The sequence below is a fragment of the Cygnus olor genome (genome assembly GCF_009769625.2).
Source record: "Cygnus olor isolate bCygOlo1 chromosome W unlocalized genomic scaffold, bCygOlo1.pri.v2 SUPER_W6, whole genome shotgun sequence".
NCBI classification, from domain to species: Eukaryota; Metazoa; Chordata; class Aves; order Anseriformes; family Anatidae; genus Cygnus; species Cygnus olor.
Window position 1 is genome coordinate 1,048,737 of NW_024429077.1, and position 14,204 is coordinate 1,062,940.

Genomic DNA, 14,204 nt, shown 5'->3' on the forward strand with positions numbered 1-14,204 from the left:
TGCTAAGCTCCTTGTCTTGTTATAAATATTCGCAGTGCATCAAAGAATCAACTTTGGACATGGACCACAGCTGTGGGGACACAAAAGGACAGTCCCTGCTCCAAAATAATTTCCCCACTCTGTTCAGAGCTGGCACCTTGATTTTTGTTTGATGTTTTCCAGGATTTGGGGTAGAAAGGAAAAATCTGTGACAGTGGCGGAGTTCCTCTTACTGCACTCTGGCACTTCCAGCTGCTCAGGACTGGCACATGCAGCACATCCAAGGCATTGACTGCAGCAGGCTGCACTTCAGGGATTCATTTCTTTGTTTCTTTGGTCCAGTAGTTGCCACGTGTAACCAGCAAATTGTTTTTCAACTTCTTCCTGAACTCCTCTCTCCCATTTTTCCTATTCTTTGAGAATGGACAATCTTGTCACTGTGCTGGCTGTTATCTGCCTTTGGATGGTGGCAAAATCCCTGTGCCCAGCTCCCTGCTTTGCCACTTTTCTCAATGAATTGCTTGCTTCACGACCATCGCTCCACGACCATTCGCACTGAATTGCTTGCTCAGCAGCCACGAGAGACCTGGACCACAGGGGATGGGACCAGGCTGAACACCTGGCCACCAATGGGACCATGTGCATCCTGCCCTGCTCCCCCAGCATGCTTAGGTGCCAGCAATCCCACATGCTGGGGGGGGTCCTACACAAAGCATCCTCCAGCACCCTTTGGCAGGAGCCAGGTCCATCCGGCTCCAAAAGAGACCCACCTCTGGCCAGAGCTGAGCCATGAAAGATGCCTCTGGGAGAGCAGATTTAAGAAAAGGAAAAAACATGCATGACAGCAGCTGGGAGAGAGGAGTGAGAGCCAGCCCTGCAGTCCCCCAGGTCAGTGCAGCAGGAGGGCAGGATGTGCTCCAGGCATGCAGCAGCAGTTCCCCTGCGGCCTGTGGAGAGGCCCCTGGTGGAGCAGGCTGTCCCCCTGCAGCCCATGGGTCCCCCATGGAGCAGATCTCCATGCTGCAGCCCATGGAGGAGCCCCTGGTGGAGCAGGTGGATGTGGCCTGGAGAAGGCTGCGGCCTATGGAGAGCCCCCGCAGGAGCAGGCCCCGGGCCGGAGCTGCAGCCCGTGGAGAGGAGCCCACACAGGAGCTCAGTTCGGGAAGGACTGCATCCCATGGGAGGGACCCCACGTGGAGCAGGGGCAGAGAGTGACCATGAAGGAGCGGTGGAGATGAAGCGTCAGGGACTGACCACAACCCCCATTCCCTGTTCCCCTGCACCACTTGGGGAGAGGACATAGACGAGGGCGGATATGGGGGGAAGGCTTTTTTAGTTTGTTTTTAGTTTCTCACTGCTCTAGCTTGTTAGCAATAGGCAATAAATTACATTAATCTCCCTATGCTGAGTCTGTTTTGCCCGTCATGATAATTGTTGAGCGATCTCCCTGTCCTTATCTCAACCCTTGAGCCCTTTTCATCTTATTTTCTCCCCCTCTTCCTTTGAGGGGAAGTGAGAGAGCGGTTGTGGCAGAGTTTGGCTGCCCAACAGGGTGAAACCACCACAGGGGGGACACCAGGAGGATGCCAGCATGGCTCCATCTCACGCACAGGCAGGCAGAGGCTTCACCTGGAAAGCCTGGCCCTTCCCTGGCCCATCTCTCCGGCAGGAGATGCTGTGCACAGAGCAAGCCAACCCCAACACTGGCTCAGAGAGGCCAAGTTCTGCTGCGGAAGTTACCTATGGCAAACTCGTCAAAGGTGAGAGTGGTGGAGTTTTTGCCCAGAGCATTCGTGACTGTCAGAGTCACCTTGTACTTCACCGTCGAGAAGAGCTGGAGGTATCTGATGTGACATCTATTTTTGGGAAAGATGTCCTTCTTGCAGACCATCTCTCTCGTTCTGTGTCTAGAAAGCAGGGATGAGAAGAGCTGTTACCTACAGACCAACACTTGGGATGGGGATGCACAAACACAGCTGGAGAGGAGGAGGCAGGAGCAGCAGAGCAGTGTCCCCGCTCTGTCCGAGGTCCCCATGTGCCATCTGTCCCACAGCCAAAGGGCTGCCTTCCTCCTGGAAGATATGTTATCCTGGCTGAAAGTCTGCAGAGAGACCAGGATGAATGTCCTCATGCTGGCCCCAAGCAGTACCTGCTGCTGCTCTTCCCCCACCCCACTGCAAGGATGAGACCCCGCAGGGGCTGGTTCTGCCTCTCCTGTGGGAGGATCAGGCTCTCCTTTCTGCTGGAGAAACAAGCCCCAAAAGCTAAGGCATGGCATTATAAGGGTTGTTCCAGGGTGGGGGATGATGCCATGCCATGGCCAAAACTGGCTGAGGGGCACCGCTGCCTGGCCACTGCTGGCACACTGTAGAAGGGAGCATGGCTGTGCCAAACTTGCCAAAAAACACCAGGCACAACTTCCAGCACGAACAAGTGGTGGAGATAAGATGGACTTTGGGGCACAGAAAGGGGATATGGGAGCTGGTGGCTTTGGCAACCTCCTCTGGGTGAACAGGAATTTCTTGAGGCAAAGCCCCAGTGCCAAGCAGTGAATTTGGATGTCCCTGCAGCATCCTTCCCCAGGCCCATTTTTTGGACACCGATCCCATATGCTCAGCACAGGTGAGACCCATGGCACCATCTGGGACCTGCTCCAGACTGCGGGGGACAAGTGCTTCCCCTGCTGCACCCTTCCCTCCCAGGCACTTACATGACAGAGATGTTGAAGGAGTTGGGGATGTAGGTGGGGCTGGGCAGGTGCCAGCTGCAGTAGAAACCCTTCGGGTAGTTGTTGGACCGGCACATCAGCACTGGCTCTTTCGGTGGAGCTGCAGAGGAAAGAGAAAGAAGAATTATTCATCAAGGTGGGCTTATCACCAGCTCCTAAATAAGGGGATGTCCCTTCTCTCCCAGCTGGAGGGGGGACGTGCTTTTCAAGGAGAGCCCTGGCTGTGTTCATCAGCTTGAAGCATGTCGCATGTGTGCTGCTGAGGTCCACCATGAGACTTTGCCTTGGACTGTGCAGAGCTGCTCACCTCCTCCCCCAGCAGGTCACCTGCTCTGATGAGATAAGGGGTGGCAGAGGAGGTTGGCGGGTACAGGGAGAAATTATCTTCAAGGCTGATACAGAGACATTTCTGATGAGGAGGAGGTGCTGCTCTCTTGACCCCATTAAGCTGCAGTGCTCATGGCTCTCTCTGCCACGTCCCTGGGGAGCAATAAACTTCTTGTTGAGGGATGATTCTCACAAAGATCTGAGGTCCATAAAAGGATGGAGAAGGACCACATACGGCAAGATGCAGTGGAACAGCCTGAAGCCAGCAGGAAAAATCCGTCTCTGCAGGAGGACTGGCTGTGTTAAAGCTCAGCAGCAGCAGAGTATCCCATGCCCATCACAGGGATGGAGGCTGGGTCCTGCATCCCAGGAGTGACGGAGGCAGCCAGAAACGGGACGAGCATGCAGCAGGGAGCAGCTACCTCTGGCCTTGTCAGATGGTCCTAGAGATTAGAGGCAGAAAGTTTTAAACCCAACCAAGTGCTCATGCTGCACTCGGCTTTCCCAGACATACAAACACGCTGTGATCTTCGCAGGAGCATAGCCAGAGCTGCAGGAAGTCTCTGAAATGCTGAGGGCTGGTGCCCGCAGGAGGAAACCTTTTAGCTGATAAATTTGGCCCTTGCAGGTTGGTAAAATCATCTGAACTGACACCGAAGTTGACTCCTCTCAGTACCTGGACCCTTGTGCTGCTGAGAGCAGAGGTGGGCTCTCGCTGCGGCACCTTGGCACAGCACCGCGCCAGAAAGTACCCAGGGCTGTGTGAGAAACTAAATTGTGTTTTTGCAGTAGAGAATTACTTTTCTGTATTCCAAGGTAGTTGTGTAGTCATAATAAGGAGAAATGCTAAGTAGATAAGTGGACAGTAGAAGGCCTCACTGTTCCAAAATAAGGTGGAAGCTTGAGAAAAACAGGATGAGCAGTGTGAGAACAGTAAAACAAAGATCACAAGTTCTCAAAACATAAGAAAGGGAAAAAAAAAGGGAAAAAGGAGAAATTAAAGGGTTGAAAAAAAAAAGAAAAATTGTACATATATGGTATAGAGGAGCGTCGAGTAGCTTGTGAACCTGTAGTACTCAGCCAATGAGGAAACAGGGGAGGTGATCAGGCGTCAGGTAATAGGGAATAAAAGGTTATGATTTGTTTACTAAAATGCATTCCTGATTGACAGGACGCCTGCCATTGCAATTGCGAATAAAATAGCTTCACAGAAGATCCTGTCTGAAGAAAATTATTTGAGATTTTTTTTTTCTCACACCTTTGACTGCTGTCTCTGCGGCCCATTGGGAATTGCTGCTGCCTGATCAGTGACAGCACCTCTGCCTGGCTGGTGACAGCACAAGGACAGCCCTTGAGGATGAAAGCAGCCCTGGATGCCCTGGCAGAGGCATAGGGTTCTGTCTCTCTCGTCACCTCTAAAGCCCAGTTGTCTTTGTATCCTGAGTCCCACTGTGCAGGGAAAAAGTGTAATTGATCAATTTTAGAAACCACTAAAAATGATCTACAATAGCTTTTGCTAGCCCTGCTAGGTCATAAGATAATGGACATTAAAACTGTGGCATTTTTATATATAGAAAAGTTATTTTAGGTCATTTTTGAGGTTTCTGAAATGGATCAGTTATAATTTTCCTCTCCCGCTGAGGGCTATATGTACTAAAGATGCCTTGTTCCACAGGTGGAGGGATACAAAAAAATAGTACCCATAAAACTTTTAAGAGGCCTCTAAAACACTTCTGTAGGAGGTATTTCTTCTCTTTCACTTGGGGCGCATTCAGGCCCCGGGCTGCTGGGGGATACCAATGTTACATTGTGCTCACGGGATGACCTGCCTAACTCATCATCCCCAGCTTGTGCCAGCAAAACCTCCAGGGCCCATGACAGCATTGCGTGCTCCAGCCCTCACACAGCCTGCGTGCATGCATGCACTCTGCCCCATGCAGGGGACAGCCCCAGCACCAGGCTCGCTCCTGCCACTCCTGTGCCTCATGCCCTGCTTGTGCCAAACGTGACGGGAAGCCCCCTCCTCGTCCTCACCCAGAGATGGCTTTCGCACCGCTGCCACGACCAGCCCTGCCTTGCAGCTTTGCTCATTTGTGCGCCGTAAGCATGTGCAGATAAATAAAAATGCACCCAGGTGGCCAAAAGCAAAGCTGCAGCGGCTGAGGGCATGACGGGGACCCAAATGGGCTGGAGATGCCAACCCAGAGCATGTGGGGAGCAGAGACATCACTGTGGATGTGGGAGCAGCATGCCTGCATGCACACCTGCCCAGCCCCTTTTGTTCCACGCACACCAGCTGCAAACTCAATGCATTATTTATCTAATGCCACTTTTCCAAAATTGTATGTGTACAACAGGCTGGTATGAAACAACAAAGAAAACAGCAATGAATAAATCATATTTCCACTGCCCGGCTGAGCATCCGTCAGCCACACACCCTCTGCCTGCTCACTCCCAGCAGCATGACTATGGCTGGGACAGTCCCTTCTGTCACCCCAAATGTAGATGTGGCCGTGTCCCATTGCTGGATCAAGGGAGGGAGGTGATGTTCCGACCATGCTTCTCTTTGCTCTGTTACCCCTCATCTGTGCTGCTCTTGGCCATCCTCCCGCTTGAAATTACACACCAAAGACAGATCCCTCTCTGGAACTCAAACCATCGCAGGTTAGCACCAGAGATGCCCACACTCAACCAGCACCTGGCCCAGCCCCAAACCCTCCTGTGACAACACCAAAGCACATGAAAAAGCTCCTGGCTGCTCTTCCCCAGGAGGTCCTGAAATGGGCCAGGGACACTGTGGCCCTACCCGTCCTCAGTGCAGGGACCCAGGGCTGTAACTGAAGTCCCCCAGCCCCACTGCCACCTAGGAGCCAGGTCCCCAGCTTCAAAGAGAGAGAATTTATTCCCCAGAAGGTGCCGAATAAAAGGGTAGACTCAGCAAAAGATAAATTTCTTAAAGGTGCTGTTTTATACTGATTAAGGCTCATGAACCAAGCTATGGATTTTCTCATTTCCCTTGCAGAAAATTCACACTGAGAGGCAACGCTGTAAATTCGGGGAGGAGGCACGCAGCATTACTCACCCGTAACAGAGTTCAGAGCCCTGCTTACACGCAAATCGTGGTGCAAGCTCCGAGCCCTAAATGCTGCCCTAAATACTGCAGGGCAGCGTGATGAGCGAGAGCACCCCAGGTGACCCCTTTTGGGGTGCCAGGCCAGGTGCTGTTGGGACCATCATGCCGTGGGGGTGCTGGGCACCTCCAGCCCTCCCCTGGGACCCTGATGTCCCCTGGGGCCACCACAGCAGAGAGCCACTCCCCACCAGCCCGTCCTCCAGCAGAAAGCATGGAGTAGCTTTGCTCTGAAACAGTATTAAATATTGAACAAAGGCAAGCAAATCTGTTATCTGGGATAATTGGGAGTAAATAAAACATTTAACCAAACCAAATGCAGCTGTTTCTACTTGGAGCCGGCACAACAGTGTGGAAGCCAGCTCAGCTACTCCATGTCCTTGTTATGGCAGCTGATTATTGTTTTGTGTACAACGGTAGCACCGCCAGCCCTCGGACGGGGACGGGACTCGCGGTGCTGCGTGCTCACGAGGGGCAGGGGCTGGTGGGGCAGGAGGGCAGAATGCAGCCGCTGGGGAAGTGCTCCGGGCATGGGAAGCCCTCAGCAGGGCTGGGATTTGCTCTCCAGCCCAGGGAGTTCACATCCAAGCCAGCTTTCCTCCCCCAACATGTCTGCGAGGAGATTTGCCTGTAACACAAACCATTTCAGAGCCAGGTCACTGGTTCGCACATAGCCCCGAGGCAGGAATGACCAAACCTCCTTACCAGCTGCTCGGTAGCCTCTGGGACCTGGCGTGCCAGGCTGCCAGCCAGGTCCTGCAGACCTGAGGAGTGGGGTGGGATGAGGGGCTGTGCAGATCCCATGGGAAGGTACCGGCAAATGGGGCCATGGGTAGACAAGGGGATGGAGAGTGTGTCCCTGGCCACGGCATGGGGCTGGAGCATCCCGGGATGCCTGGCTGCTGTGCCCAGCATGAAGGGGCTGATGTGCTTTTGCTTGCTCACCTCTGGGGTCTTTCCACCTCTGGGGAACAGACCCCGAGATCCAGGGACTGAGGTTGATTTTCCTTTCTGGAAAGCAGTTTTGCAGGGAAGCCCCGAGCTTTCTTCCTTTGCCTTTTCCCCCCACCCTCCAAGGTCAAACAGTCCTAAACTCTCAATAAACTGTCATAGGGGCTCCAGAGGATTTCCAAAGGCTCTGGTGGATTCCCCACCACTGGAAGTCTATAAATCAGGGCTGAGTGTTCTCCTAGCTGCTCTGCTGCCCTTCAGTGATGTGCCTGGGCCATGCAGGAGAGCAGCTGCTAGCAGCAGTCCCCCATGCCTCCCTAGCATCCCATGCTGGATGGGCTGCTGGAGATGCAAACGCCTGCCCCTGCAATGGTGTGAAGGCATTCGGGTCACTCCCTGAGACGAGCAAGCCCAGGACGACCATTTTTTTAGGAGCTAGACATTTAATTCCAGGCAAGGAGCTAGTCAAAGCAGCAAATGGTTTCATTTCTACTGGGAGATTAAAACAAACATGGAAATGAGGTGGGTTGGTTGAAATCTGAATCCAAGAGATTTGGCTGGAGAGTATCCCAGCCAAAAAGGAGATAAAGGATAATAAGAAGGATTTTTTTAAGCGTATAAACAGTAAAAGGAAGACTAGGGATAATGCTGAACGAGGAGGGTGTCCTGGTAATGGGGGACGCTAAGAAGGTGGAGATACTGAATGCCTTCTTTGCTTCGGTCTTTGCTTCAAAGACTCCCCCCAAGGACTCCTGGACGCTGGAGGGAGGAGAAGGAGTCTGGGAAATGGAGAGCTCCCCTCTGGTTGAGGAGGGAGTGGTTCGGGAGCGTTTGAGTGGGATCAATGCACACAAATCCATGGGCCCTGATGGGATGCATTCACGTGTGCTGAGGGAGCTGGCAGAGGTGATCGTTAAACCGCTCTCTATCATCTTTGAAAGGTCTTGGAGAACAGGAGAGGTGCCTGAAGACTGAAGGATAGCCAATGTCACTCTGGTCTTCAAGAAGGGCAAGAAGGAGGATCCGGGAAACTACAGGCCAGTCAGTCTCACCTCTGTCCCTGGAAAGGTGTTGGAACAGCTCGTTCTGGATGCCATCTCCAAGCAATTGGAAGAGAAGAATGTTATGAGGAGTAGTCAGCATGGATTCACCAAGCGGAAATTGTGCTCGACCAACCTCGTTGCCTTCTATGATGGCATCACCAGATGGGTAGATGGGGAGAGAGCAGTGGATGTCATCTACCTTGACTTCAGCAAGGCTTTTGATACTGTCTCCCATGACATCCTGATAGCAAAGCTGAGAAAGTGTGGGATAGAGGAGTGGACAGTAAGGTGGGCTGAGAACTGGCTGACTGGCCGAGCTCAGAGGGTGGTGATCGGCGGCGCAGAGTCCGGCTGGAGACCTGTGACTAGTAGTGCTCGCCAGGGGTCGGTGCTGGGTCCGGTCCTGTTCAACATCTTCATCGACGACCTTCATGAGGGAATAGTGACCACCCTCAGCAAGTATGCCGATGACACAAAGCTGGGAGGAGTGGCCGACACACCAGGAGGCTGTGTTGCCATTCAGCGAGACCTGGACCGGCTGGAGAGATGGGCAGGAAGAAACCAAATGAGGTTTAACAAGAGCAAGTGTAGAGTCCTGCACCTGGGAAGGAACAACCGGACATATCAGTACAGGCTGGGGGACGACCTGCTGGAGAGGAGCTCTGCAGAGAAGGACCTGGGGGTCCTGGTGGACGACAGGTTGGCCATGAGCCAGCAGTGTGCCCTGGTGGCCAAGAAGGCCAACGGGATCCTGGCGTGCATTAAAAGGAGCGTGGCCAGCAGGTCAAGGGAGGTGATCCTCCCCCTCTACTCTGCCCTGGTCAGGCCTCACCTGGAGTACTGTGTCCAGTTCTGGGCTCCCCGGTACAAAAAGACAGGGATCTCCTGGAAAGAGTCCAGCGGAGGGCCACAAAGATGATACGGGGCCTGGAGCATCTTCCCTATGAGGAAAGACTGAGAGACCTGGGTCTGTTCAGCCTTGAGAAGAGAAGACTGAGAGGGGATCTTTTTAATGTTTATAAATACCTTGTGTGTGGGAGACAGAGGGATTTGGCCAACCTCTTTTCAGTGGTTTGTGGGGACAGGACAAGGGGTAATGGCCACAAGATGGAGCACAGGAAGTTTCGCACCAACATGCGAAAGAACTTCTTCACAGTGAGGGTGACGGAGCACTGGAACAGGCTGCCCAGGGAGGTTGTGGAGTCTCCTTCTCTGGAGATATTCTAGGCCCGTCTGGACGCCTACCTGGGCAACCTGCTCTAGGGAAGTTGGTTTGGCAGAGGGGTTGGACCCGATGATCTCTTGAGGTCCCTTCCAACCCCTACAATTCTGTGATTCTGTGATTCTCTGATCCCAGCCCTGCAAACTGGCCCCTAAGAGTGCTGTTAATATCCACATCCCTGCCATGGATGCTGTCTGACACCAGGCTCATGGTACTGTCTGCTGGGACTCATGGAAAGCAGGGCTTGTGCAGCCCCAGACAGCTGGGTTTTGTCTGTTTGTTCAGTATTTCTGTTTGTTTTGCCCCATCTGGGGCTTTTGAAGTTGAAATGAGCACCTCGAGGTGTCTGTGGAGCACCGGAGCCTCCCTTGCAAGGCTGCAAAATGCCCCCAGTGCTGCATAGGCAGCACCACATCTGCAAGAGGGTTGTGTTACTTGGAAAAAAAATGCACATCATTATGGGGATGTTAAACCCTGTGCGGAGTCTGAATGTAAGTGGAGGCTGCGGTATCGTGGAGCAAAAACCCCGCACAAAGCACCAGGCACCTCCCAGTCCCAGCTCCTGAAGTTTGCCCACTCCTAGTAGGGGCAAAATTTGCAGCTATAGCAAGCCGGGGGGGTGGGGTGGGGGGTGGGGGTGGGTTGCCCACCTTCCCAGCTCTGTAATCCTCCTGGGACTACCACGTGGGCAGGATCCCTGCTGAAGCAGTATCTCTGCTCATCCGCTGCAATGAAGCCTGATTGCTCCTGGTGAGCCTTGCACACGATGCAGGCTGCTCACTACAGGCGCCAGGCTGCTGGCTGGCCCCATGGAGGCTGTGTCCTCGCAGAGGGAGCTGCTCCAGGCATTTTAAGTTCCCCTGACCAAGAGTTTGCTTGGTGACAGAGGTCTGGTAATGCAAAGTGACCTTGGTACAGCTGTGCTGCAGGTCCTGCAGATGGTCTGCCTATTGTATTTGATGGGAAAGCTGAAGGGCACAGGTGGCTTCCTCTGCAAAATGCCAGGTTTCTATGCAGAGTGACTGGGAAAAAACACTCATTTAGAGAAAAACACACACAGCCTTTAAGCAGAAAGATCCTCTGAGCGGAGAAAAAAGTCTGTTATGTGCCGAGACTCATTTTATCTTCATGGCTTGGTTATTATCCTGCATGATGCCCCCTTTCACTGCTAGCATGATACGACATGACCCCGTATCACAACGAGAGCAGTTGGTGTTGCAGCCAGCCATATGACAGCACGAGAGTTACAGATGGCTACAAGGAGCTGTGCAGGCCTGCTGGCCTCTCTAACAACAAATCCATAGCCATGGATTAACTGTCTGCTGAAAGAGCTGGTAGCATTTCATCAGCCCTTCACACCCCATTGATAAAAGGACTCCTGGTATGAGGGGAGACCAAGAAACCACTCTTCCCCTTTCCCATCATACAGTCACAGAATGTTAGGGATTGGAAGGGACCTTGAAAGATCATCTAGTCCAATCCCCCTGACGGAGCAGGAACACCTAAATCATGTCACACAGGAACACGTCCAGGTGGGTTTTGAAAGCCTCCAGAGAAAGAGACTCCACAACCCCCCTGTGCAGCCTGTTCCAGTGCTCTGTCACCCTCACCGTAAAAAAGTTTTGTCTCATATTTAAGTGGAACCTCCTATGTTCCATCTTGCACCCATTGCCCCTTGTCCTATCATTGGGTGTCACCGAGAAGAGCCTGGCTCCATCCTCCTGACACTTGCCCTTTACATATTTATAAACGTTAATAAGGTCACCCCTCAGTCTCCTCTTCTCCAAGCTAAAGAGACCCAGCTCCCTCAGACTTTCCTCGTAAGGAAGATGCTCCACTCCCTTCATCATCCTTGTGGCTGTGTGCTGGACTCTTTCAAGCAGTTCCCTGTCCTTGAACTGAGGGGCCCAGAACTGGATGCAATATTCTAGATACGGTCTCACTAGGGCAGAGTAGAGGGGGAGGAGAACCTCTCTCGACCTACTAACCACCCCCTTCTGATACACCCCAGGATGCCATTGGCCTTCTTGGCCACAAGGGCACATTGCTGGCTCATGGTCATCCGGCTGTCCACCAGGACCCCCAGGTCCCTCCCCTTCACTGCTTTCCAGCAGGGCAGTCCCCAACTTATACTGGTGTCTGAGGTTGTTCTTGCCCAGATGCAGGACTCTACACTTGCCCTCGTCATATTTCATTAAGTTTCTCCCTGCCCAATTCTCCAACCTGTCAAGGTCCTGCTGGATGGCAGCACAGCCTTCTTGTGTGTCAGCCACTCCTCTCAGTTTAGTGTCATCAGCAAACTTGCTGACAGCGCACTCCATTCCCTCATCCAAGTCATCGATGAATACATTAAACAACACTGGTCCCAGTACTGACCCTTGAGGGACTCCACTAGATACAGGACTCCAACTCTACCCCGTCCCATTAACCACAACCCTCTGGTTTCTTCCCTTCAGCCAGTTTACAGTCCACAAACTTGGGTGGAAAATAACAGAAAATTGCCTTGCAAGCCAGGATGGACAGATGGACGTGTCCCTCTGCTCTTAGGGCTGAGAGATGGAGGAACAGCCTGTGCAGGACAGACCTGATGTGCCCCAGCTGCAACTCAGCAAAGCAGAATTGACATGATAGGAAAGGCAGTAAGTCAGCCTGCAGATGTCCCTAAATGCTCTCCACGGAGCTGGCAGAGCCATTTTCCCCTGCCAAGACCAAGTGGAGGATGCGCGCAATGGGTCCAAGCATCTTCTGCCAGCAAGGGGTGGCACATCCTTTCTCTGACCACCCAAAGGGCTGTGCTCTGTAATGGAGAGGGATGGGTGTTACTGGGAAAAGCTGGGGAGGCTCCACAGGGACAAAGCCCTGGGGATAGTTGTGCCATAGAAAAGTCCTAGGAAGGTGAACCGACTTCCAGTGGGAGCACCAGTGGTAATGGTGTGGTGGGTTACTACAGCAAGCAAGCCCATGGCTGATTCTGGGACTTCCTCCCCCTACCAAGGGGCTCGCATGATGCTCTAAGAGCTGGGAGGCACCAGTGGGGACCCAAGTTCCTGAGCTCTTCCACCACTGTCCTTCCCCCACACCATGCAGCAGGGACCCTCACCATAGGAAAAGAAACAGGCACACAGGCCGATCCCCCTGTGGTTTCCACCACAATGGTAAAACTCATTTTCTAGTCTGCTGAGCACAGGAGCTTGCATGTGATCACTAGCCAGGCGCATCATGCCTCACTGTGCACCTCCATCCCCTCCGAACAGCGGGCATCCTGCTGAGCTCAGCAGCACCTCTCCACTCCTGAGCAACACCACTGTGTTTTCCTGCTGTGCCCCAAGCCTCCCTAGTTGTCCCAGCAGCTAGCACAGGTTGTGGCAGGTCTCCAGGCTCCTGCTGATGGCCAGGCATGGAAGCGTCCCATGGGAAATCACAGCAAGAGGGTTAGATGGACAGATGTTAACATCTGGATTCAATGCCCTCAATCCTACGTGCCTCAGTTTCTCCCTTGTACAGCGTGCTCTCAGCTGCAGCAACCACAGTGCAGGCAAGGCACCGGCATGGCAGGATCCGACCTGCTGGGGTTTGCGGCTTGACTGGAGCCAGAGGCTCTCCGTGACTCATCCTAAGGAGTCTGGAATTCAAGGCTCCGGCTGGAGGCTCCCCTTGGGAGTGCTCTGGGCTCAGCTTACAATGCCCCTGGGAGCAGGCTCGGGCATAAACACGGATGGAGAGTACAGCTCACCTGTCTGGTTGGAGACATTCACTTGGACTCCTGTATGGGCACGGGGGTACCAGGACGGCCCCCACAGCAAACCCCTGTGCACGATGCAGGCTTGCACTGGCCACTGCTGCCTGCAGTGTCTGTGTTCCTGCCTCTCTGCAGAGCAGAAGTGCACTTCAGCATAGAAAAGCATCCTTTCCCAACCAGCTCTCCACCAGCAAAGCTTCATTACCCAGCAGTGCACGCTCCTTGCCCAGCGCCTGGCCATCAGAAACACATGCACACACATGCAGACCTCATTATACCTTTGCAAATCCAGCAGGGGCCAAGGATGGTATGCTACAATATACAGCTCTGCTTTAGCTCATGCAGCCCAGCCTACAAAGCACACAGCTCTTTGCTGGCAGAAGTCCTCCAGGCTTCCGGCTTTGCAGGTCAATGTTTTTCAGCTTGGGCTCTGCAGACCTCTGGCTGCTTTGTAACACTCCAGAATAGATAATTAAGCAGGTTTAAGCCATCCAGCTGGGCTCTTCTAACAGAAATCTGCACTGGGGGAAATGCTTCAGGCTTTGCAAACTAAAGCTAGGAAGGACATGCCAGTGTGCTGAACCTGGGACAAAGGGCAGCACATGGCGCTGCCCCATTCACGGGGAGTTTTGCACCACGGTGGATGCATCCTGCCTAGGGCTGTGGTCAGGGACTGACCCTATGTACCGATGTATGCAGATGTGCAAGGAGAAGTTTTAGCCCCTTCCCCTTGTCTGCTGAATGGAGATGAAGGTGGTTTCTTCCCCCACTGCAAACCACATGCACAAAGCCCCTTCCCTAACACCAGTCTCCCCAGCACATGCCCCTGAGCAAAGGAAGGAGGTTCCATCAGCCTCCAGACTACCTTAGCTTCAATTAGCACCCAGTGGCAGCTGAGCCTAAACAATAATCTTTCAGCAAATCCTACACCAAGAGATCAATGGGCCATACGCCAGACTAATACTGCTTTAACCCCTCCTGCCTCCATCACTGTCGATTGCTTTGCAGTTTCACTTCACTTCTCCACCTGATTGGCCTTGCTGCAGCACTCATTACAAGGTGACATGAATTGCTTTTCCCCTCTG

The 14,204-nt window shown here is 53.1% G+C and overlaps 1 protein-coding gene across 1 annotated transcript in view; it reads right to left on the reverse strand.

The window, feature by feature from the left end:
- The window catches only part of LOC121062987 (ciliary neurotrophic factor receptor subunit alpha-like), an 82,653-nt gene that overhangs the window by 17,746 nt on the left and 50,703 nt on the right, over positions 1-14,204 (reverse strand). The window contains exons 2-4 of the mRNA XM_040543299.1: positions 4,291-4,483; positions 2,690-2,807; positions 1,720-1,886 (exon numbers count right to left, since the gene is read on the reverse strand). Coding sequence (XP_040399233.1) covers positions 1,720-1,886; positions 2,690-2,807; positions 4,291-4,483 — 478 coding nt within the window. The remainder of the gene's footprint in view (positions 1-1,719; positions 1,887-2,689; positions 2,808-4,290; positions 4,484-14,204) is intronic.